Here is a 23007-nt window from a genome sequence, read left to right as displayed (position 1 = left end):
TCCGGAGTGAACTACATCCACTCTGATTGTATTGGCCCTGTCAACACTGGTTCTCCACTTGTGAGGTAACTCCCTTCTCCTCATGTGCCAGTATATCTATGCCTGTATCTGTAATTTTCACTCCATGCATCTGAAGAAGTGGGTTTTTTACCCATGAAACCTTATGCCCAAATAAATCTGTTAGTCTTTAAGGTGCCACCGGACTCCTTGTTGTTTTTGTGGATACAGACTAACATGGCTACCCCCTGATACTAGATAATTATAGGATTGTAAGTCTGATATCCGTCCCTGACGATAATGGAGTGGCTGATATGGGACTCAATTAATAAAGAACTACAAGAGGGTAATATAACTCATGCCAATCTACATGGGTTTATGGAAAATAGATCCTGTCAAACTAACTTGATATCTTTTTTGATAGGATTACAAATTTGGCTGATAAAGGTAATAGTGTTAAAATAATACACTTCTACTTCTGTAAGGATTTGACTTGGTACCACATGACATTTTGAATAAAAACTAGAACAATAGAATATTAATGTGGCACACATTCAATTGATTAAAATCTGGCTCACTAATAGGTCTGAAAATGTAACTGTAAATGGGGAAACATCATCGAGCTGGTGCGTTTCCAGTGGGGTCCCACAGGGCTCGGTTCTTGGCCCTACTCAATTTAACATTTTTACCAATTACTTGGAAGAAAACATAAAATCATCCTTGATAGAGTTTGCAGATGACATAAAAATTGGGAAGTGTTAAACAATGAAGAGGATAGGTCACTTATACGAAGCCATCCGGATTGCTGGTAATCTTTGTTAGAGCCACTGCTTCCCAGGAGAGTGTCCCCCAGCCTGTACATCTGGCCTACATTCTTTGTTCCGAGATGTATACATTTACACTTATTAAAACACATATTGTTTGCTTGCATGCAGTTTACCAAGCAATCCAGATGGTTCTGTATCCCTGACCTGTCCCCTTCGTTATTTATCACTCCACACTTTGTGTGTCAACTGCACACTTTGTCAGTGATGATTTTACGTTTTCTTCCATGTCACTGATAAAAATGTTAACTAGTGTAGGGCCAGTAGCTGATCCCTGAGGGACCTCACTGGAAACACACCTGCTCAATAAAGATGATAATCCAGTGACAGTGCTTTAGCCAAAGAGCTGCCAGCAATACGACATGACGTGAAGCTGCTGCAGCACATTGGACACCTTTCTGTGCCCTTTCTGCCTACACCCTGTCAGATGTATGCCAGCTCTGCGGGGTTGGGACAGGCTGAGAGTCTGGCTCCTCCATGGAAAGAGCTGGTCTAACAGCCCTAGTGTTTACCTCACATTCCCTGTGGGAGAGAACGTGCATGTCTCCTTCTGGGAGGTCTCTCAGCTTTAGCTCCTGATCAGTCCACATCATTGTGGAGTGTTGAGTTTAGAGCTATTTGAACATACAAGCCACAAAAAATAGCACAGACCGTTCTAGAGAGAAACATCTTCATTCAGCTCAGAGCTGCTGAAAAGGATTGGGACAAACTGTTCCCAATGTGTTCACTGCACAACCAAAACAGCTGAGTGGGACACTGACAACTAATCAGCTACTGGGCAGAGTCTGTAGCTGGCAGGAGTGGATTAAAACGAGCACAGCATGGCACTAAGGGGGACTTTTCAAAGGTAAATTAAAGCAGAAACCAAAAAGCAGTCTGAGTCTCTATCAGGAAAGCCCATTCCAGAGAGTGTCTGAACTATACACGTGTGGGCTGCCACAAGAAACCGTGACATGGGAGACAGTTCTTCTCTATAGCAGCTGGTTAGATCAAACTATATCCAGGCTCACACGCAGCTCCCATTCAATTCCACATCTCTTGGGAGCTGGGAAGTCAGTATGAACATAGATGAGTTTGTGCAGAAGCAAGGTTTTAAAATAAACTACTTTTACGGTATTTCTACACTAATATCAGGAGCCAGTTACTTTCCAAATGTGATACGGTCTGTTTTACACTTTGACTAGGGCTTGAGTCAAAACTTATGGCCAGCATGCTTGGCAGTAACTACATAACATTTTGTTTGAACTTTCCAGCACCTCCAGACCTTGGCTTAGCATTAAACAGCTGAATTATGGGTCTCAATCTCCTTCAATTGTCTTTCCAGAAGAGGGTGTTAGATTAACTCACAACATCCAACTGTCCTGCTTCTACAGCTCATTCAAACAGAACAAACACTCCCCAGGCCTGATTCACAGATCAACAATGTGCTCTATAAGAAACCGCTAGTTAATTCTCTCTCATTACATTGAAATGCAGCGGGAACAATCCTTTCCCGAAGCCAGAGAGCCACTGTGTGAGGGGAAAGAAAAGGTATTCAGGGCGGTTGCTTGAATAAACATCCCCTGCTCATGTAGGGGCTAAACAGGCTCATGAACACCAGCATTCAGCTCCAAAGCCTCACCTCACCCCCCTTTTCCCGCCACACAACAACATCTGCACACCCTCTCCCACTTCCCAGATTCTTAAGAGATTTGTTTTCCTACCTGGGTGGATTAGAAGAAGGCACACTAAGTGCACGAAACCTGGAGCACTAGGGACTCTGGACAAGGCTTCCCTTTCTCTCTTCATTTTGGGTTTAGCTTTAGGTCCCTCTCGCAGACAATTGGCATGATTTGTCCACTCCGGGCACGTCCCTCAGTACTGCTTGGAGTTGTTCTGCCACCGCTCAGCCCTGCCAACTCCTCTTTGAATAGACAGAGCTCTGTGTGTTGTTGAGTTTGTCTTTTCTTTTGGTCAGACCTGACATTTTCTGGTTTCATGAACCCTACATCCTCAGTGTCAGGGGATTAGCTGCCAGGACTGAGAAATAATGAACAATATCCCCAAACCTTCAAACACAAAGTAAAAGCGTAGGCCTGACTTAAACCTCTGAAAACAAGGAGCTTCTGAATCCCAGTTGACACTCTTTTGCTCCCTCTTCGAGAGTGCAGCGCACACTGCACTGCATGTGCAGTTCTCCCTGAAATGCACCAGCAGGGCAGTTATGCAGGGCATTTGCATTTCCTGGCCTCTTGGGCTCAAGCCAGACACTTAGCATTGTTTTAAAGGGGTTGCATTCTTTGTGGTCACTGTGCAGTGGAGTTTGCCAAGCTTCCCTGGCTCACTGGATCACAAATAACTCTGCTCTGGTGTCTCACATGGTCAAATCTCTTGAGGTTCATTAAACAGGACATTCTTTATAGGAAGTGGCATGAGGAGGGGGGACTGCTGCCCCCTAGAGGAACGCTGCTCCCTGACGTCTTAACCGATACTTTCCCTTCCTCATGGAGAAAGTGTCTCCTTCCCTGATGCCGGATGCTATCTGCTGCCCATTCTTAGAGCAGTTTAGGCAGAGGACATTTGTTGGGATTCCCTCCAAGACCACGTCCACTTGGCTCATCCAGCCCTACAGCATTGCCATGAGTGGATGTTCCATACTCTACCCTTTTGCCAGGTGCTGCCAGGAGCCAGAAGGGCTGGGTTCACTATCTAGAGGCTCCTCTTAATGTTACAAAACCAAACCAGCTTCAGCCCTCTCTGTCTCCACCCCCCACCCCCCAAAATCTGGGAAAACTAAACACTCACACAGGGTGCCTCCAAGGGGCAATGCTTCTTCACTCGCAAACACCGAGTCTGGGGATAACAAGAGAAAACAGCTATTCAAAGGGAGTGGCAACTCAGCATTAATTTGGGAAAACACCATGATTCAAAAGTGTGCAACTGTAAGTACAGGCCTGCCTCATGATACCGGGGGCATGTCCTTCGCCTCAGCTTTCCCCCTTGCAGTGTGAAAGTCCAATGGACAAATGTCCTTTTAACATGCCACTTCCTTTCCCCTCTTTTGCACCCACAAAGCCCTAGAATTCAGGGGTGCTTTTGCATGGGTTCCCCTCCCATCCATGCAAGGGGTGCCTCTGCTGTTGTCTCTGCTCACCCCCACCGCTAATGTCTCTGCCGCCGCTTGCCACTCACCACTGCCTCTGCCTCCAGCTGTAGTGACATGTTCCGAGATTCCCAGTTCTCAGTGATCTCAGCAGAGATCTTTGTGCGATCTTTCACTACAATGCTCTCCCCAAATCAGGTGAAAGGCTCAGTCCCCCAGACCTGCTGATCAGTGATTGCAGCTCTAGTGACCCCTGAGCAGAACCAGGGGCTCTAAGTGGAGTCTGATCAGCTCTCTCTTTAAGCATTGGAGGGTTAAATAGGACTCTTTAAACAGAGGTAATATATCACCAAGTAGAAACACTTGTCCACCCCCTCAAATTTCCTTGGACTTGACATTATCCCCCACTTAGCGGGTGAGGCCTGTAGAACATGTTAAGCTGCCTTTTCATAGAATCATAGGCTTGGAAGGGACCTGAGGAAGTCATCTAGTCCAACCCCCTGCTCAAAGCAGGGCCAATCCCCAGCTTTTGGCCCAGATCCCTAAGTGGCCCCCTCAAGGATTGAACTCACAACCCTGGGTTTAGCAGGCCAATCCTCAAACCACTGAGCTATCCCTCTCCTCACTTTTAGGCACCCAATAAGGATAATTACATTTCATTACCCCTGTGGTCAAGACTAAAGTGAATTTTAACCTAAAACAGCCAAAACTGGTCATTCTGGCAACGCAGGTCTGGCTGCTGAGCACCTAGATAGAGTAGGAGTGTCGATGCACGCCTTTTCCACCAGTCCGTCAATAGATGGCAGGATGGATTGTTCTGCCGGGAGGTGGCAGGACGTGGTCTTGCCTGCTGAAGCCTGCATTCCGTAGTAACACTGAATTCCATCCCTGCAGATTTGGGGGGGGCCCTGGGTAAGCACCTAAGGATCCACATATTGTTCTGACACTCAAGACGCTTGAATTAGCAATAGACAATTGGTGGGTCAGAGATGGAGGTGTACCTAGCACAGCAGGTGGCAATAGGTTATTTACAATGCACAGTGGTTAATGTGAGGGGCATGGAGCTAATTCCGTGTGTGTCAGTCATCCCTCTGATTACTGCACCCATTCCGTCACACCTCACCTCACCTGTGTTTGTCTTTTTACAGAGTATTTTTTTGTGGCAGAGGCAGCATGTACGTGTGTCTATATAGCACCCAGCATAACACACCCCGAACATGACTGTGCCCTTGGCTACTACAGCACTATAAATAAAGAACTGGGAAGATTGTAAGGAGCTGTGTACATGTATGCTGCTAGTACGTGGATGACACTTATCTGTACATCTCTTCTACTAATAAGGCATGGCCATCATCTTTATAACCTCAGTCCGCAAGACGTCCCAGTGCCTGGAAGATCTGCAACTGGCTGAAAAGCAGTTGGCACACAGTCAGTGCAGGAAAGACAGAAGTGATGTTAGGAAGGACAGACCCTAGCAGAACGTACAACCCTACTAACAGCGGAAGGACGAAGGGTTCAGACTGTGCAGAAACAGTGAAGCCGTGGGGTTATGCTGGCTCCCACACTGCATCTGCGCTGATCAGTAGCAATGCCTTCCTGTACCTTCGGCTCAGCAGACTGCTGCAGCCTGTTCTCTCAGACAAGGAGCTGGCCCAGGGATGGACTCATTAGGTGTTGCACCCACAACTGTTGCTGTCCTAGGGGGTCTTTTTAACGGTTTCACTCTTAAATTCTGAATACCACACAAGCTGGGGCCCCCTCTGCTTCATCAACTAACGGGCGCAGAAAAACAGCAAGTTACAATACCAGCATGGTTTCTTAACCCTTTTCTTGAACGATGGGAAATTACAACCTGAACATTCTCGGCTAAAAAGAAAAGGAGTACTTGTGGCACCTTAGAGACTAACAAATTTATTAGAACATAAGCTTTCGTGAGCTACAGCTCACTGCTTATGCTCTAATAAATTTGTTAGTCTCTAAGGTGCCACAAGTACTCCTTTTCTTTTTGCGAATACAGACTAACATGGCTGCTACTCTGAAACCTGTCATTCTCGGCTACTTAAACAATGGGTCTTGTCTCCAAGTACAGACAGAAGAGGAGACAGGGAGGAAAGAGAACTCCTTTCTGTGCTGGTGGTAGGTAAGTAATGATTGCTGGCAACTTCAGACTGAAGTCTTGGCTTTTTCCTCTAATAAGCAGAGTTTCTGGTCCATCTGGGGCCAGGTTGGAACAGCTGGATTGGAGGTACAGTCCCATTGTTTGGGTGAAGTTTCCCCCTTGGAGATAGCATCATCTGAGAGCAGATAAATCCAGACCTAGGCCTGGCCAGAGTCCTCGTACTTCTCACTGCTGTCCTGGCCTGAGAGTCAATAGGCACCATAGCTTGGTGCAGAAAGTAGAGAAAAGGACAGACTCAAACTAGACAAAGGTTTCAGAGTAGCAGCCGTGTTAGTCTGTATTCGCAAAAAGAAAAGGAGTACTTGTGGCACCTTAGAGACTAACAAATTTATTAGAGCATAAGCTTTCGTGAGCTACAGCTCACTTCATCGGATGCATTTGGTGGAAAAAAAAAAAAAAACTAGACAAAGACTCCTTGGGGTTACCCTGAGATCATGGGAGGCAGGTTTATATATTTTTTGGTGGTGACCAAGTGGATCCGTCCCATCCATAGGACGTGGGGTCCAGGGTGGCCTGGGGGATTACTGGGGTGCCTGGTGCCAATGGCAGCGAGCAACCCTGCTCCACCCCACCTCTTCTCACCCCGCCCCCACTCCAACTCTTCCCTGAAGCCCCCCGCCCCTGAGCAATGCCAGCGAAGTGGAGCGGAGCGGGCTGGGGCCAGGTCACTCACTGCTGCCAGTGCCAGGCCTCCCGCTAACTCCCCTGGGCACCCTGGACCAAATGACCCCCTGAAGTACAAGGCAGGGGTAGGCACCACCATGTTGTGTGATGAACACTTGACAAAATTACCGGACTTAGTGACAGACATTGGGGGCAGGAGGGTATTATATCATTCAACCCATAAAATAGCACACATTTTTCCACACTGAAAACCCCCCAGTAACGTAGCTAATAATAATAACAATAATAATAAATAATAATAATAAATTCAACTCACATAATTAATGAAAAATGTGTGTCTACTGTATATGAGATTATATGAGAAATGAAAATGAGCTTGCTTTGGGATTTTACAAGCACTTATATCATTTAAACACATTTGGTGCCCTGAGTAATGATAACACTTCTTTCAAATCACATAAATAGGGAACCCATGGTCCCCTTCTCTCACCCCATTGCAAAGGTACAGGGGTTATTGCTGGCTGTCCTAGGGCTGCAGAAAATCCTATGGGCAAAACATATGGAAAGAAGAGGATCAATTTATACAGAGGGCTGAAGGGGACTCCCACAGTGCATTAATTAACACTTAATAAATACATCAAAATTAAATACATTACAGAGATAAGAACCTGTAATGACATATTTTACTTCATGAGACGCTCCAGAGAAAGAAGATCCAGAGGGAGTAATGGTAGGGGCAATCCTAAGGAGACCAAAGGGGCTGCTAGAGGGAGCAGACAGAGAACAAGGGTAGAGGCAGAGTCACTGCAGGGTTGACCCAGTCTTCTGCCTCTCCCCTGTGGGTGGAAACACTGATCACTTTCACTATAGGAAGGAACAATAGAATGGAATGCCCAGAAGAATGAATGACTTGAGAACAATTTTCTGACGGGACCCTTACCCTTGCAGAGCTTTTCTAGCTCCGACATTTACATTTCTACACAGCATGGTTTGGCCCACAGAAATAAAAATCTGCACATCTTCCATGTGTTTTTGGACCAATGGAAAAAACCAGGTACAATTCAAGTGACTTTTCAAATTGCCTATGAAACTGAGTTAACAAAATAAATGAGCTTATGAAAAAACAGAAAATATACTTCTCAAGTGAAAAAACTATCCATGGACTTTTTTTTGCAAAGAAATTGTAAGTTTTCTTACAGGAAAAGCCACAAACTGTCTGGAAAGAAAGAGTCGATTGAATTACTTGCCTCAGTGAAATTAAATACCCAGAGAACTGCTGGGCCTGTGGTGATGATGATGACGACGACTGGGGCTTGCTCACTTGTGGCTCCCCCTCCCCTTGCTGTGGAGGCACGGCCAGGCAGATCTGCATCTGCAAGCAGACCCCCTGCCTCAGGTGCGGCTCCCATTGGCCGTGCTGGCCAATAGACTGGGAGCCTCCCGGCTAATGGGCTGGGGTGGAGCAGGAAGGCAAAGGGGGAGATTGCAGGGAGCTCTGGAGTAGGGGAGAGGAGCTGTTTCTGGAGGCACAAAGGGGAGGACTCTCTGGAGAGGGTGATGGGGGCACAGGGGCCATTGGGGGTCTTTTGGGGGGCAGAGGGTGTGTGGTTCTCTGTGGGGCGGGGGGAGTGATGGACGGAGCCAGCCGCAGCCTGGGGTCTGCTCTACCGGGGGGGGGTGTTGCTATAGACCCCTCAGGAAGCCCCCTCTGTAGCGTGTATTTTATGTCAGCCCCGGTGTGCCCATCGCTGCTCCTTTCCCCCTCCCACAGCTCCATCTGTCTGTCCCCACAACCCCCCGCTGTGTCTGTGTGTTTCTGACAGCGACAGATTCTTGCTGTTCTCTCTGCCTTGCGGCTCTCTCCCCATCCCTGCTGTGGAGGCATGGTCAGGCAGCTCTGGCATCGGCCCCTGCAGCTCCCATTGCCCAGGGTTCCCAACCAATGGGCCAGGAGCTGGGTCAGTGCTGGGACCTCTCCACAGCATGCAGTGACTCCGGGTTCGGAGGGAGCTGCTTGTGGGGAGGCGAGGGAGCTGCCCTTGAAGTGAGAGCATCTCCCGTTGCCAACACATGGTGCGGGGCCCCCCCAAAGCATGGGGTCTGGGGCCCAAACACTGGTGAAGCTGGGCCCACATTCATGAATATTGATGGAGCATAGGCACCACGGGCCCATATAACTCGCTGCCTATGCTGAGTTTTATACTGACAGCTCATGGAAAGTTCCTAGATCTTCACAGTCAATGCTCCATGAGCTTTCCGGTAATGTCTATCACTAACAAACTTAACCCAGAAACAAAGAAACCTGGAGCAATTTCACACCATTGCCTGCCTAACCCATCCTCAAACACAGAGGTGCAACCCACACTCATGCTGCCCTCTGGCCCCTCTAGTAGTTAGTCTATGGGTAGCCACAAAGCGGCTAAGGCTCTGCCTCATGCTCCTAGATGCGGCGCTCCCAGGTTGAATCCCCACAGATGATGCAATCATTATGCAGGGTGGCCCCTACTCATCAGTTCATGCCATTTGGCCTATCTTCCCTCAAACAGATCAACTGCTCATCTAATACAGGCTATAAATTACTCCATATCTTTTAATTATGTGTTTCTGGTTTTGTCAAGGACATGTGTTTTTGCAGCCAAAATGAAAAAATGCTTCTTTTGCTTCTCCAGGCACAAAACTTCTAACCAGACATCTGTCTGTCTTTAACTTCAGACATATCAGGATGTTCCTAGCACTGGGCCTTGGGAACTTGGGGGATATGGGCCCTGAAATAATTTGTGTCAATTTTCTAATCTTAGGTTAGTAGTTATACTGGATTTAAAATCCCAAAAGAAAATACTTGTGTTATTAAAGTATATGTTTTTATATTCATTGTAACCCCTTATAATTATGAATGGAGAAAACACTTGTAATATAGCTACAACTCAAATTATTAAAATTAAAATCAATGCAAACAGGAAAATTTCAATAACTTTTAAAATTCGTATAGGTGTAGAGAAAATTCAAAAATTCAATAAAGACAAATGCAAAGTGTGACACTCTGTACCTTTGAGTAACACTCTGGAACCCATATTTACCACTGTAATATAATTATGATATGTTTTGTACACAGTATGCCTTGTGAGGTATCATTTTAAAAGTCTTGATCTGTTGAACATTAATATCCTGTTGGATTGTATGTGCTGTCATTGTATGTGAAGTTATGAGATTTTGCTATGTGTGTGTTACTGAAATATGTTGTGAGGTTGGGAACACCCACAACCAGCCTTTCAGGTACAATGGAGTAGCAAGATGTGATGATGGCCCATTAAAGAAAATCCACATTTCCAACAGCCATCCCAGAAGACTTCTCAGAGAGAACATGTAGACAATGGAAACTGCTTGACTAATGGGGACTGCCTGATTCCCCACATCACAGCAGTGACATCATCACTTGGCCTCTTCCCTTCCCCCTACCAACTCAACACCTGGAGGAATGTCTGGAGGACAAAGACTTTGAACTGGGGAAGAGGGTTCCAGGCCGGAAAAGAGTCGCAGCCTGTGTACTGAGGAACTATACCATCTGTCAGGGCGAGACACTGCTTGATTCAAATTCTGTTTAGTTTATAGAACTTAGACTGAAAATTTATTTTTATTTCTTCGGTAACCAACTTTGATCTCTATGCTTGCTACTTATAATCACTTAAAATCAATCATTCTGTAGTTAATAAATCTGTTTTATTTTTTTACCTAAAACAGTGTGTTTTGGTTGAAGTGCTTGGGAACTCTCAGCTCAGTTTACAAAGGATGGTGTGTGCCCTCTCCACATAGAGCAAGTGGCAAACTGGATAATGAACTTACACTGGCCAGGCTTCTGATCAGGGTAGGACAGTACAGTTCTGGGGTGTAAGGCTGGGGACCTGGGGGGAATTGGCTGTAGTCTCTCTATTATTGGTTCATGAGTCTCTGTTGGATGTGTGCCTGCCTGTGGATGGCTGTGTTAGTGCAGTCCCTTCCAGAGGTTTATGGCTTGACAACAGCATCACAGTGTGAGAGGGATACCCCATGTTGGTGGGACAGAAAGCTCAGCTGGCCACAGTCCAGATTGCACCCTGGGGACCCTGTCACACAAAGTACTTCACTTAGGAAAGAAAAATCAAATGCACAATTGCAAAATGGGGAATACCCTAGCTAGGTTGTGGTACTGCTGAAAAGGATCTGGGGGTCATAGTGGATCACAAATTGAATATGAGTCAACAATGTGATGCAGTTGCAGAAAGGCTAATATCATTCTGAGGAGTATTAACAAGAGTGTCAGATGTAAGACACGGAAGGTGATTGCCCCCCTCTTAGTTCTAAGAAAAGAAGACTGAGGGGGAGCTTGATAACAGTATTCAAATCTATTAAGGGCTGTTATAAAAAGGACAGTGATCAATTGTTCTCCATGTCCACTGAGGGTAGGACAAGAAGTAAAGGGCTTAATCTGTAGCAAAGGAGATTTAGGTTAGATATTAGGAAAAACTTTCCCCTATAAGGGTAGATAAACTCTGCAATAGTTTTCCAAAGGAGGTTGTGGAATCCCAATCATTGGAGGCTTTTCAGAACAGGTTGGACAAACCCCTGTCAGGGACAGTCTAGGTTTACCTGGCCCTGCCTGAGCGGGGGGGGGCAACTTCATGAGGTCCCTTCCAGCCTGACATTTCTACGATTCTTGGAAAATAGTACAAATGGATTGTGTTTACAGCCATGGAGGGTTTAGACTTGGGAGCATTTCCGCTGCATTTATACTTGAGGAATCAGAAAGACAATACAATGAATGGACAGTTTACAAATGTGTGTGCATACTGCTCCCTTGAGGAGATAGTAGAGGTGTTTCTTTCTGACGAACAGGGCAACAAGGAAGCATTTGGCGCCTGTGTCATTGATCTTGGTCTCAGAGGTCAGTCATTGTGCTGTGCTGTGCTCTATGCGTCAGGGAATCACCTGCTGCTCCCCAAGTTGATGTGGTCTGTAACATAGCTGCACAGCAGGGAGACCCCACCCACCATTCTGCCATGATCCGTCAGGGATTTTAAGAGAGTGTGTTAGGGGTGGTGGGAGATTAGACTGCAGACAAGCCCCTTTTCAGGGAGATATGTGGATAGGCTAGCTCTTTGGGATCTATAGGAGATACACGCACACACAACGCCTACAGATTTTCTTTATACAGACTCTGTTGCCGGCTAGAAGGAATCACGTCCTTTGATTATCAAAAGGAAATGATATGCACATGGGCAGTTCTGACCCCTTCTAGTCAGGGGCGGTGCAGCACAACACATGCACAAACACTAGATAGTGGATTCCACACAGAGTATCTAGATTCACTGTCCAACCTTGATGCTGCAATACTGCACGGTAGGTGCTACACTACAGAGGAGCTGTTAAGCTGAGCTCCTCTGGGGTACAGGGGGTAAACCAGAGGGATTTAAAGCTCTCTTGGCCCTTGGTTTGTCACTGTGGCATTTGGGACAAATGTCCCCTTCTGGGTAAAACAGGCTGCAATGTCTTAGCCTGTTTGGAAGGTACCGCTGTTTGGAAAGGCTGCTGTGTTTGCTGTACAGACCCTCAGTGAAGGAGTCGCTCATTGTACCAAAGTGCTCTGACCCACCCGTCAAAAGCAGCCCTTCTTCTAGCTGCAGATCTGGATCTCACATCACCAAAGGACATAGCCATCAGTGACAGTACCATCACCGACAGATTTTACATCACTGCCAGAGGCAGAACCACAGTCTCAGAACCACTGCGGGAGGCTCAGCCACTACTCAGCAAGGCAGCGCCAGCCACTGGTCCCAAATAGTCTGGTGTGTAGCCATTTGTCTCTTGGGAGAACATAAGTAGGGCCCTACCAAAGTCACCATCCATTTTGGTCAATTTCATGGTCATAGGATTATAAAAATTGTAAATGTCATGATTTCAGTTATTTAAATCTGAAATTTCACAGTGTTGTAATTGTATGGGTCCTGATCCAAAAAGGAGGTTTTATTGGAGGAGAAGGTTACAAGGCAATTTTAGGGGGGGAGTTGCAGTCAATGTTCCCTCTATTTTTTTATATCTATGCGTGGAATTAATTTTGTGCACCAGTATGAAGGTGATGTGTGGCGGGGGTGAGGCTGTGGGATTCAGAGTGTGGGGGGTGAGGGCTCAGGGCTGGGACAGAGGGTTGGGGGGTGAGGGCTGCAGCTGGAGTGTGGGCTCTGGGGTGAGGCCAGGGATGAGGACTTTCGGGTGCAGGCTGCCCCGGGGCTGGGGCCAGGAGGACTCCCTGCAGCTTGCTCAACCCTGATTGGCTGCTCTTCACAGTCCTTCTCTAATTGGCTGCCTCCTATGCAGCCTCCCTAGGGCTCTATTAACCCCTTTATAGGCCAGTGTGGGGCAGATGCCCCATCACAGTCTCCCTCAGAGTGACAGCCATTTGTTTTATTGTCTCTGTCTTGTGTGTTTTGTCTCTTTCCTGCACAGGCTGCATGGATGCTGAGATCAACCAAACACAGATCCTGTTGCCCAGAGCCATCAGTGCAACAGCATGTTCTGGTCCTGGGGAGATCCAGGACAGGGACAGTAGCTGCTCTGCTATTGAGAACTCCAGATAGGAAGCTAATCAACGGTGTCCACATTTTGAAAAGGAAGAAGGAAAAACCAGAGAGAGTGCAGAGAAGAGCCATAGAAATGTTACAAGGGCTGAAAAAATGCCTTACAATGAAGACTTTAGGGAGCTCAATCTTATAGCTTACCAATAAGAAGATGAAGAGTTGATTTTCTTACTGTGTATAAGTACCTTAGAATCATAGAATCATAGAATATCAGGGTTGGAAGGGACCCCAGAAGGTCATCTAGTCCAACCCCCTGCTCAAAGCAGGACCAAGTCCCAGTTAAATCATCCCAGCCAGGGCTTTGTCAAGCCTGACCTTAAAAACCTCTAAGGAAGGAGATTCTACCACCTCCCTAGGTAACGCATTCCAGTGTTTCACCACCCTCTTAGTGAAAAAGTTTTTCCTAATATCCAATCTAAACCTCCCCCATTGCAACTTGAGACCATTACTCCTCGTTCTGTCATCTGCTACCATTGAGAACAGTCTAGAGCCATCCTCTTTGAAACCCCCTTTCAGGTAGTTGAAAGCAGCTATCAAATCCCCCCTCATTCTTCTCTTCTGCAGACTAAACAATCCCAGCTCCCTCAGCCTCTCCTCATAAGTCATGTGCTCTAGACCCCTAATCATTTTTGTTGCCCTTCGTTGTACTCTTTCCAATTTATCCACATCCTTCCTGTAGTGTGGGGCCCAAAACTGGACACAGTACTCCAGATGAGGCCTCACCAGTGTCGAATAGAGGGGAACGATCACGTCCCTCGATCTGCTCGCTATGCCCCTACTTATACAACCCAAAATGCCATTGGCCTTCTTGGCAACAAGGGCACACTGCTGACTCATATCCAGCTTCTCGTCCACTGTCACCCCTAGGTCCTTTTCCGCAGAACTGCTGCCGAGCCATTCGGTCCCTAGTCTGTAGCGGTGCATTGGATTCTTCCATCCTAAGTGCAGGACCCTGCATTTATCCTTATTGAACCTCATTAGATTTCTTTTGGCCCAATCCTCCAATTTGTCTAGGTCCTTCTGTATCCTATCCCTCCCCTCCAGCGTATCTACCACTCCTCCCAGTTTAGTATCATCCGCAAATTTGCTGAGAGTGCAATCCACACCATCCTCCAGATCATTTAAGAAGATATTGAACAAAACGGGCCCCAGGACCGACCCCTGGGGCACTCCACTTGACACCGGCTGCCAACTAGACATGGAGCCATTGATCACTACCCGTTGAGCCCGACAATCTAGCCAGCTTTCTACCCACCTTATAGTGCATTCATCCAGCCCATACTTCCTTAACTTGCTGACAAGAATGCTGTGGGAGACCGTGTCAAAAGCTTTGCTAAAGTCAAGAAACAATACATCCACTGCTTTCCCTTCATCCACAGAACCAGTAATCTCATCATAAAAGGCGATTAGATTAGTCAGGCATGACCTTCCCTTGGTGAATCCATGCTGACTGTTCCTGATCACTTTCCTCTCCTCTAAGTGCTTCAGGATTGATTCTTTGAGGACCTGCTCCATGATTTTTCCAGGGACTGAGGTGAGGCTGACCGGCCTGTAGTTCCCAGGATCCTCCTTCTTCCCTTTTTTAAAGATGGGCACTACATTAGCCTTTTTCCAGTCATCCGGGACTTCCCCCGTTCGCCACGAGTTTTCAAAGATAATGGCCAAGGGCTCTGCAATCACAGCCGCCAATTCCTTCAGCACTCTCGGATGCAATTCGTCCGGCCCCTTGATAGGTAGAAAATACCAGGTTCTAAAGCAGGGGTCTCAAATTCCCAGCCCATGGGCCATCTGCAGCCCCAGTGTGGCCTGCGGGGCTCCAGCAATTTTGGGACGGGGTTTCTCCCTAGGCCCTGCCTGCGCATCCCCTGGATGATTTACAATGGCCCGGGGCCTCATTCACCACCGGCAGCACAGTGGAGCTGAGTGGCTTCTGCCTGCTCATTCCACATGTCTGCCGGCCCCTCCCTGCAGCCCCAGGGCAGGGTGGGGAAAGGCAATGCCTCCGCATGCTGCCCACACCCCAAGCTCCCCTGTGGCCAATGGGAAGTTGTGGGGGCAGTGCCTGGGGTAGCAGCACAGGGAGGCCCCCCCACCTTGAAGCCCCAAGTAAGTGCTACACTCCCACCCCCAAACTCCCTCCGAGAACCTGCACTCCCTCCCCCTTCCCACACACCCCCTCTCCACACACCCACAGCCCCCAAACTCCCTCACAGAGCCTGCAACCCCACCCCTTCGTCCTGCCCCAGCCCAGAGCCTGCACCCACTACACAAACTCCATCACAGAGCCTTCATCCCAGACCCCCTCCCCAACCCAAACTCCCTCCCAGAGCCTTAGGCAGGTGGGGGGGACAGAGTTTGGGGGGGGGTGGAATTTTGTGGTGCGGGTTCTGGGCATCATGAGTAACATTATTGACCCGCTGGGAGGATTTGAGGACTGGTACTGGCCCTAAGGTAAATTGAGTTTGAGACCCCTGGTCTAAAGCGATCTGTAATCTAGCAGAGAAAGGCAGAACAAGAACCAGTGGCTGGAAGATAGAGGCAGAGAAATTTGGACTATAGAGACACACATTTTTCAGCAATGAGGCTGATTAACCATTGGAACAGATTCGCAAGGAAAGTGACAGATTTTCCATCTCTTGATGTCTTCAAATCCAGACTGGATACTTTAGTCAAACATAAGTGTAACCCTTCTGCCCATCAGAGTTGGCAGCAACAAGGGCCGGGTTCAGTATCTAGGTGTTCTGTTTCAATAACACAATGCGAAACCGGCTTGAGCCCCACCCAGTGACCTGGGACAATTACATACCACCCCCTGGGCGCCTCTAAGAGGCAATACTTCCCCGCTCGCAATTACAGAATCTGAGTGTAGCAAAAAAAAAACAAAAAACAACCTTTTAATAAAGGAGGGAAACAATGCGGCATTATGTTGCGGAAACACCACAACTAGGGTTCATAAACCCAAACCATGAACCAGAGACCCACCCCCAAGCAGACTGGGCTGTGCCCTTTCCCTTTGGTTCTCGAGTCCAGCAACCCAAAAGTCACCCAAAGTCCCAGCACAGCCCCAGAGTTTAAAAGTTCATCTGCAGAGTTACCTCCCAGCCTGGGTGGAAAAGGGGGGAGATATGGGGGGACCTTACGTACTCCGCTGCTTGTGTCGACAGCCGACTGCCCTGCCTTTCCACAGGGGTCTGCTGCAGCCTTCACCGCAAGCTGCTCCGCCCCACCAACTGTCCAACGAGCCGCTCCACCAACCATTCCCAGAGCCACATCCCACTCTGCTCACCACTATATCTTCAGCCCCCCCACTTGATTTCAGCTCATAGTAGAGGAGCCTCTGTGCTGGTGCAATATTGGCCCAAAATTAATTCAGCTCAACAGCCTGTAATCTGACTCCTAATAGAATCAAAATTAGCTCTGCTATTACACAGTGGTAAGAGGAAGCAATGAAATTGATGCTTGGGACCCTCAAAAGGAATACACATACCTCTCAACACATTGGGTTCTAGAACCCATGTCCATTGCCTAGTGAGTGCTACTTAATTGAGGGCAAGTCCCTCCATCATAAAATGCCAGGTACAGTTCTACAGTCCTTGATTCAGACCACTTTATTACTCCGGTCCCAATAACAAAGAGACTGGGGATTCCACAGCAGCCAAAGTGACCATTTTGGCAAGCAGTCCCATTGTGCTAGGCGGGGTGGGTGTGCTCATGCAAAAGAGATCAGCCCTTGAAGTCCTTTTCTACAACTCACCACCAGATGTCAGGGTACAGTTCAACCTGACTCTGCTTACATCAGTTATTGGGCTCAGTGAAGGGGTAATTGGGTGAAATTCTCTAGTTTGTGTCACATAAGAGCCCAGCCATCTGGACAGTCACCAGTGGGGGCCCTATACGCTACACCCATGTGCTTTTACTCTTCCCTTGAGCTAAGTAGACTGAAGCACTGCTTTTCTTCCCAGCCTCTCTGGCACATTTTCTGGGCACAGACTGTTTGTGACCCCTTCACAGAAATGGGACCAAACAGCCTGGCTCCCCTATGCCTCAGGACCAGTGCTGACCCTGTCTTCCCACTGTCTTAAGCACATCCTCTCCCAAAGCTCCATGCTTGCGGCTACTCTGGGTTTATAGTTCACTTCTTCAGGGGCACAGCATAGGTGAAGTAAAGATTTACACACACACACAAGTTTTGCAAAGGTCTCCAATGACAATTGCTCTTTACTTTAGCTAGCACATGGACCTTCCGTTTGAATGGAATCTCAGCTCTCCATTGTTAGCCCTCTGCTAGGTGCAAGAAATGTTCCCGACATCTCCTTTGTGTTTTAGCTCAGCATAGAGGCTCCAGGGCCAGTTTTACAATGAAAATGGCCTTCACAAAACAAATGGAGGGGTAGGCTGGTGGACCCAGTCACCAGCCCAGGAAATCAACTAGGCATACCCAGCTGAGTCTGTCACCCCTATCTCAGGGCCCTGTTTATTCTCCAGCACACAAAACAGAGGAAAGTGCAGCAATAGCATAAAACTCTCATCCTGTTCCTAACCTGGGTTTGGACCTTCCCCAAGCAGAAGGAAGGATAGGGGGTTGATTACAAGGCCAGTTTGCCCTCTTACAGTTATCTGCTCTAACCCCAGTAAAGGGGCATTTGCATTTTTATCCTTTTCCTCCTCCTCCCATTGCCTTATAGAGCTGGGCTCTCATTTGTATCCTCAGCTGGGATTTATTAGGCGCAATCACTAGATGCTGGGTCTGAAGATTCCCAGCACCTGCCTACTGGAATCATCTCCAGAATAGGGCTGGCTGCTCCATGGCCCTCCTGGCTCTTAAAGGGGTAGACCACCTGTTATAGGAGGTTGCAGATTGACATAGGTGCATGCAGAGTGTAATCTCTCACAGGATGCCACTCCAAAACCCAAAGCTCGGGCTGGCTGGGGTTCACACAGGTGACTCATGGCCAGGTGATTAGAAGGAAGGAATTGCTGTTTATTGTGGTGCTGGGGAAGGAGAATCAGGAGCAAAAAAGCTGTAGGGCTGACAGAAAGAGCAGCTTGGAGCCAGACAGTCCTGGCTAATGTCGCCACCATGGGACAGGGATGAGTCTATGCAGCGGGACCAGAGACTCATCATTCTGAGCTCATGCTGCACCCTAGCTTCAGAGCACACAGTGGGAGATGAGGGTTTGTGCTTCTTGAACTCTGAACCAGGTCACAGAGCACTTCATCTGTGTACCTAGGCATTGGGGACTGAATCCCTACTCTCATGGGGGATTCAGGGGAAGGTCTCTGTTTAACTTTCCACAGGGATCTCCTCCTGACATTGCTTCCAGACACAGGCTGGGGCTTCGCTGCTTAGTATCGCTTTATTGATGTTGATTTGAGTAGTTACCTCCTGCCTCCCTAAAGGGGGTTGGTGCTGGTCAGCTGCTTGTCCCCAGCACAGGGTTTGGGACCCGGCCACCACTCAACTAGCCTGGAGACCCCCACATGGCAGGGGAGACTCTAGTAAGGCAGCTGGACCATGGGCCCGTCTAGCTCCCAGACAGATAAATAACAGCCTGTGTCACCACTCTAGCTCAGCCTAGTGTGACCAAAGGGCTCATGGGAGATTACTAATTTTCCATATTAGGAAGAGAAATGTTACATGAGTGCTCTGCCCATCCACAAATAGGTCAACAAAATATAGGTCAACAAGTTTCCAGTAGGTGGCACTCAACAGTAGTTCCTGGGATCTGTAGTGTCATTAGAAACTTTGTGTTGTGCCTTAGAATCTACTAATAGTACATTGCCCTGCCCTATTCTACACTGCCCTTTGGGCAGCAGTCAGTGCCTGGCCTATACAGTAAAGGAAAAGGATTACTGACCAAACTACAAAGAGAGACAAGGCAAGTGAGTGAACTTATTTTACTGGACCAGCTGTTGGTGAAAAAGACAAGCTTTCAAGCCACACAGAGCTCTTCTTCAGGATCTGAAGTTAGTCCAGTAAACAGAAGCTAGTCCAATAAAAGATAGTACCTTACCCGCCTTGTCTCTCTAATATTCTGGGACCAACACAGCTACAACACTGCAAACTAACTACACAATTCATAGACCGCAAGGCCAGAAGACACCATTGTGATCATCTAGTCTGACTCCTGTATAAAACAGGCCACAGAACTTCCTCAAAATAATTTTTAGAGCAGATTTTTTAGAAAAACATCCAACCTTGATTTAAAAATTGTCAGTGATGGCAAATCCATTATGGATTACTGCTGGAATAGTGGGTCCCGTTCTGGTGTCCACAATTCAAGAAGAGTGTTGATAAATTGGAGAGGGTTCACAGAGGAGCCATGAGAATGACAAAGGATTAGAAAATCTCCCTTGCAGTGATAGACTCCAGGAGCTCAATCTGTTTAGCTTAACAAAGAGAAGGTAAATGGGTGACTTGATCATAGTCTAGAAGCACCTACATAGGGAACAAATATTTATTAATGGGCTCTTCAATCTAGCAAAGAAAGGTCTAACATGATCCAGTGGCTGGAAGTTGAAGCTAGACAAATTCAGACTAGAAATAAGGTGTACATTTTTAACATTGGGGGTAATTAATGAATGGAACAATTTACCAAGGGTTGAGGTGGATTCTCCGTCACTGATGATTTTTAAATCAAGATGGGATGTTTGTCTAAAAGCTCTGCTCTAGGAATTATTATGGGGAAGTTCTCTGGCTTGTGTTATCCAGGAGGTCAGACTAGATGATCACAGTGGTCCCTGGCCTTAGAATTTATTAATAGTACACTGCTCTGCCCTGTTCTATGAAACACTGCATCATGCTGTGCTACAGAGGTGCTGACTTCTAGTTTTCCCCAGGGGTCCCCCACTCCATCCCAAGGCCCTGCCCCCTACTTCGCCCCTTCCCCCAAGGCCCTGCCCTCACTCAGACACTTTCCTTCCTTTGCTCCTCCCCTTCCCCTGAGGCTCCACCCCCTCTCCTGAGGCTCCACCCTCCCTCTGTCTCTACCCATCCCTGCTCCAACCCCTCCCCCGAGACCTCCACCTGCCCACCGCTCGCTGCTCTCTTCTGCCAAACAGCTGATGGGTGGCAGCGCCAAACAGCCGTGGCTGGTGGGTGCTTGAGCCCCAGAGCATGCACGAAGTTGGTGCCTATGCTGCGCTATCCTGTGCTGTCTCACACGCACAGTATCTGAGCAACCCCAAGTCATTAATGGTTTTATCCTTCTCCTCCCAATGACCCAGAAAGGGGCTAGCCTTACCTTATAGATGGGGAATGAAGCACTGGTTAAATTAAGTGACTTGTCACACACAAAGTCTGCTGTTGATCTGGGAACTGAACCCAGGTTGCAGGCCATTGTCTTGTCCTCTAGCCCATCCTTACTGCAGCTAAGCAATTACTGGTGCTTGGCGGAGCAACATTCAGCAAAGCCAAACATGTGCCAAATGGTTTGATGTGCGTCTAAGAAAACAGAGCAAGGATTTGTCACAGCTGGAAGGGAACATGGGTACCAAGGGACTGTGACCAGCCCCAAAGTCCCGGGCTTCAGTTCTCAGAGCCCAGCACATCGAGATGGGTTTTCTGGCATTCAGGAACCTGTATAAACATCAGCCCACTTGTAATGAGATTTTGCTTTGAATGCTCTGAAATACCTTGCAGCACCTTAAATAGTAACTTGCAGAAAAACCTCAATGGCGTTTAAACATCATAAAAATCACTTCTCCCAAATTGACATAATTAAGGTGGTGACAATATCAGGACACTTTGGTTTGCATTAAACACAGGGTTGAAAGTAACTTAAAGGATTTACTGGTGCACCGGAGTCCTGAGTGGGGGCATTGCCTCAACCAGAAGAGGCATGGCCTCAACCGGAATGGGCGATTTAAAGGCCCCGGGGCACTGGCTGGGTGCCCTAGGACCTTTAAATCACCCTGCTGCAGAGGTGGCTGGGAGCTCTGGTGTGAATTAAAGGGTCCAGGGCTCCCCCCAGTGGTAGCAGCACTGGGCCCTTTAAATCACCGCTGGCGAAGGCGATCCGGTCCGGCACCGCATACTGGCTCTTGCTGGTACGCCGTACTGGACCGGACCGGCTTACTTTCACCTCTGGCCGAACCCCACACTGTCTCTGGGCTGCAGTCACGCAGTTCCCTCAGTTGCCAAAAGCTCCTAGGTCTCCTCCACAGTTTCCCTTGGTCAGAAAGACAGTCCTCACACTCCCTGGTGGCTGCCTCAGCTGGCGGGCTACTAACCCTTCCGCTCCAGTATAGAGGCAGTAGCTCCTGTCTCTTCGCCAGGCAGCCCCAAACTGAGCCAAGGTCTCCTTTTCTCCCCACTCTAGGCCTCGCATTGGCTGCAGAGATATGTGGCAGGGCTCGCTGGGCCCAAAGGCTCTTTAACTCCTGGCGGGCAGTTTTTCTGTTTCATCACAGGAAGTTTCCTTGTCTCATCACCTCTTCTCAGCATAAGAGACCCTTGGATAGTGCCTAACCCTGCACAAATCTATTTCTTTTATTTTTGTCCATTGAGCCAACATCTTATTTGTTATGAAGGCAGGCAGTTTGCCACTTTGAATTTCCTCCATCCTACCTCTAGCTCCTGTATTAGGAAGCTGCCATACCACAAACAGGTAATTTTTGATGTATTAGAAAAGAATAGTTCATTATTTTTCCCATTTCACTGATTGCAACTACCTCTTCCCTAAACAGCTGTCCTGTTATCTTTGCATTCTAAGTATCCTTGAAATCCTCCCCTATATCTTCATTTTGTCGTTTATTTAGCTTTAACAGGTTTTTCAACTGAACTCTCTGATTTTCCTTCCACAATACTGTGATATCCATGATTCTGTGCTATTATTGTAAACTTCTACCATATATGGCGGAGTGACACAGTTTTCCGCCAAATCATTTGGGAGCTTTAAGCTTCTCTGTGCCTTTGATACTCATTTTGCAGCTGCAAAGCTGTATTGCCAGAGACAGTCCTGGAAAGAGCTGCTTTTCGTCATTTTCGGCTTTTCAGTAACCACATGGATCAAATCTGCTGCCTCTCTAGTGTATAGAAACTGTTTCTGAGGAAGGGGATCCTGTCCCTCCACTCAGATACATACATATTCTCCCACACTGGTGCTTAAACTCAGCAAAAACTGAAGCAAGAGGCATACACAGCTCCAAAACCTCAAGTATTTTTCACAATCTCTTTTCAATCTACGGAATTAAGTCTTTTAACTGTAAACACCCTGTGAGCCATTGGTATACACATGTTCTCATTAGCCTGTGAGGTACTCCACAGCTTATCTCATCCATGCAGCAGGGAAAGGGCAGAGAAACAACTGAGAGGGGAGGGGCTCAGCGCTGGCTGGAAAGCCAGTCTGTGCCTGGGAAACAAGGCCTTTGTGTGTGACTGAGACTGCCTGGGAGGGGTGAGGTCCAGGCTCCCCACCACGAGGAACAACAGAGAGATTAGCTGTGTGAATTTATAACACAAACACACTGCTGGGAACTAGTACTAGACAGCTCCTTCCCAGCGAACCTGTGTGTGGCTTCCTGTACCCACTTCCAGGGAGCTGCCTTTGCAGCACAGATCTCATGGGACAGGGAGGGGAGTGCCCAGCCTGCCCTCACAGGCATTCTCCAGGCTCTAGTGCCATAAACCTTGTGTGGTCCAGCTCAGAGAGGCATTGTGGGAGTACCCAGGGGGCTGCCCCATCTCAAATC

At 47.8% G+C, this 23007-nt stretch overlaps 1 protein-coding gene across 4 annotated transcripts in view; it reads right to left on the bottom strand.

The window, feature by feature from the left end:
* Positions 1 to 20758, bottom strand: part of HEPACAM (hepatic and glial cell adhesion molecule) — an 88299-nt gene extending 67541 nt beyond the window's left edge. The window contains exons 1-5 of one of the 4 annotated variants that reach the window (XM_043500987.1): positions 20559 to 20758; positions 5189 to 5310; positions 3993 to 4156; positions 3606 to 3653; positions 2525 to 3000 (exon numbers count right to left, since the gene is read on the bottom strand). In XM_043500987.1, the coding sequence (XP_043356922.1) occupies positions 2525 to 2609 (85 nt within the window). In that variant the 5' untranslated portion in view covers positions 2610 to 3000; positions 3606 to 3653; positions 3993 to 4156; positions 5189 to 5310; positions 20559 to 20758. The remainder of the gene's footprint in view (positions 1 to 2524; positions 3001 to 3605; positions 3654 to 3992; positions 4157 to 5188; positions 5311 to 20558) is intronic. The other 3 variants (XM_043500988.1, XM_038380664.2, XM_043500989.1) reach the window with 3 other exon arrangements.
* Positions 20759 to 23007: the final 2249 nt, after the last annotated feature.

The sequence above is a fragment of the Dermochelys coriacea genome, chromosome 22 (assembly GCF_009764565.3).
Source record: "Dermochelys coriacea isolate rDerCor1 chromosome 22, rDerCor1.pri.v4, whole genome shotgun sequence".
Lineage (NCBI taxonomy): Eukaryota > Metazoa > Chordata > Testudines > Dermochelyidae > Dermochelys > Dermochelys coriacea.
The sequence above is the reverse complement of the archived record's forward strand: the minus strand, read 5'-3'. Positions and strand labels throughout refer to the sequence as shown.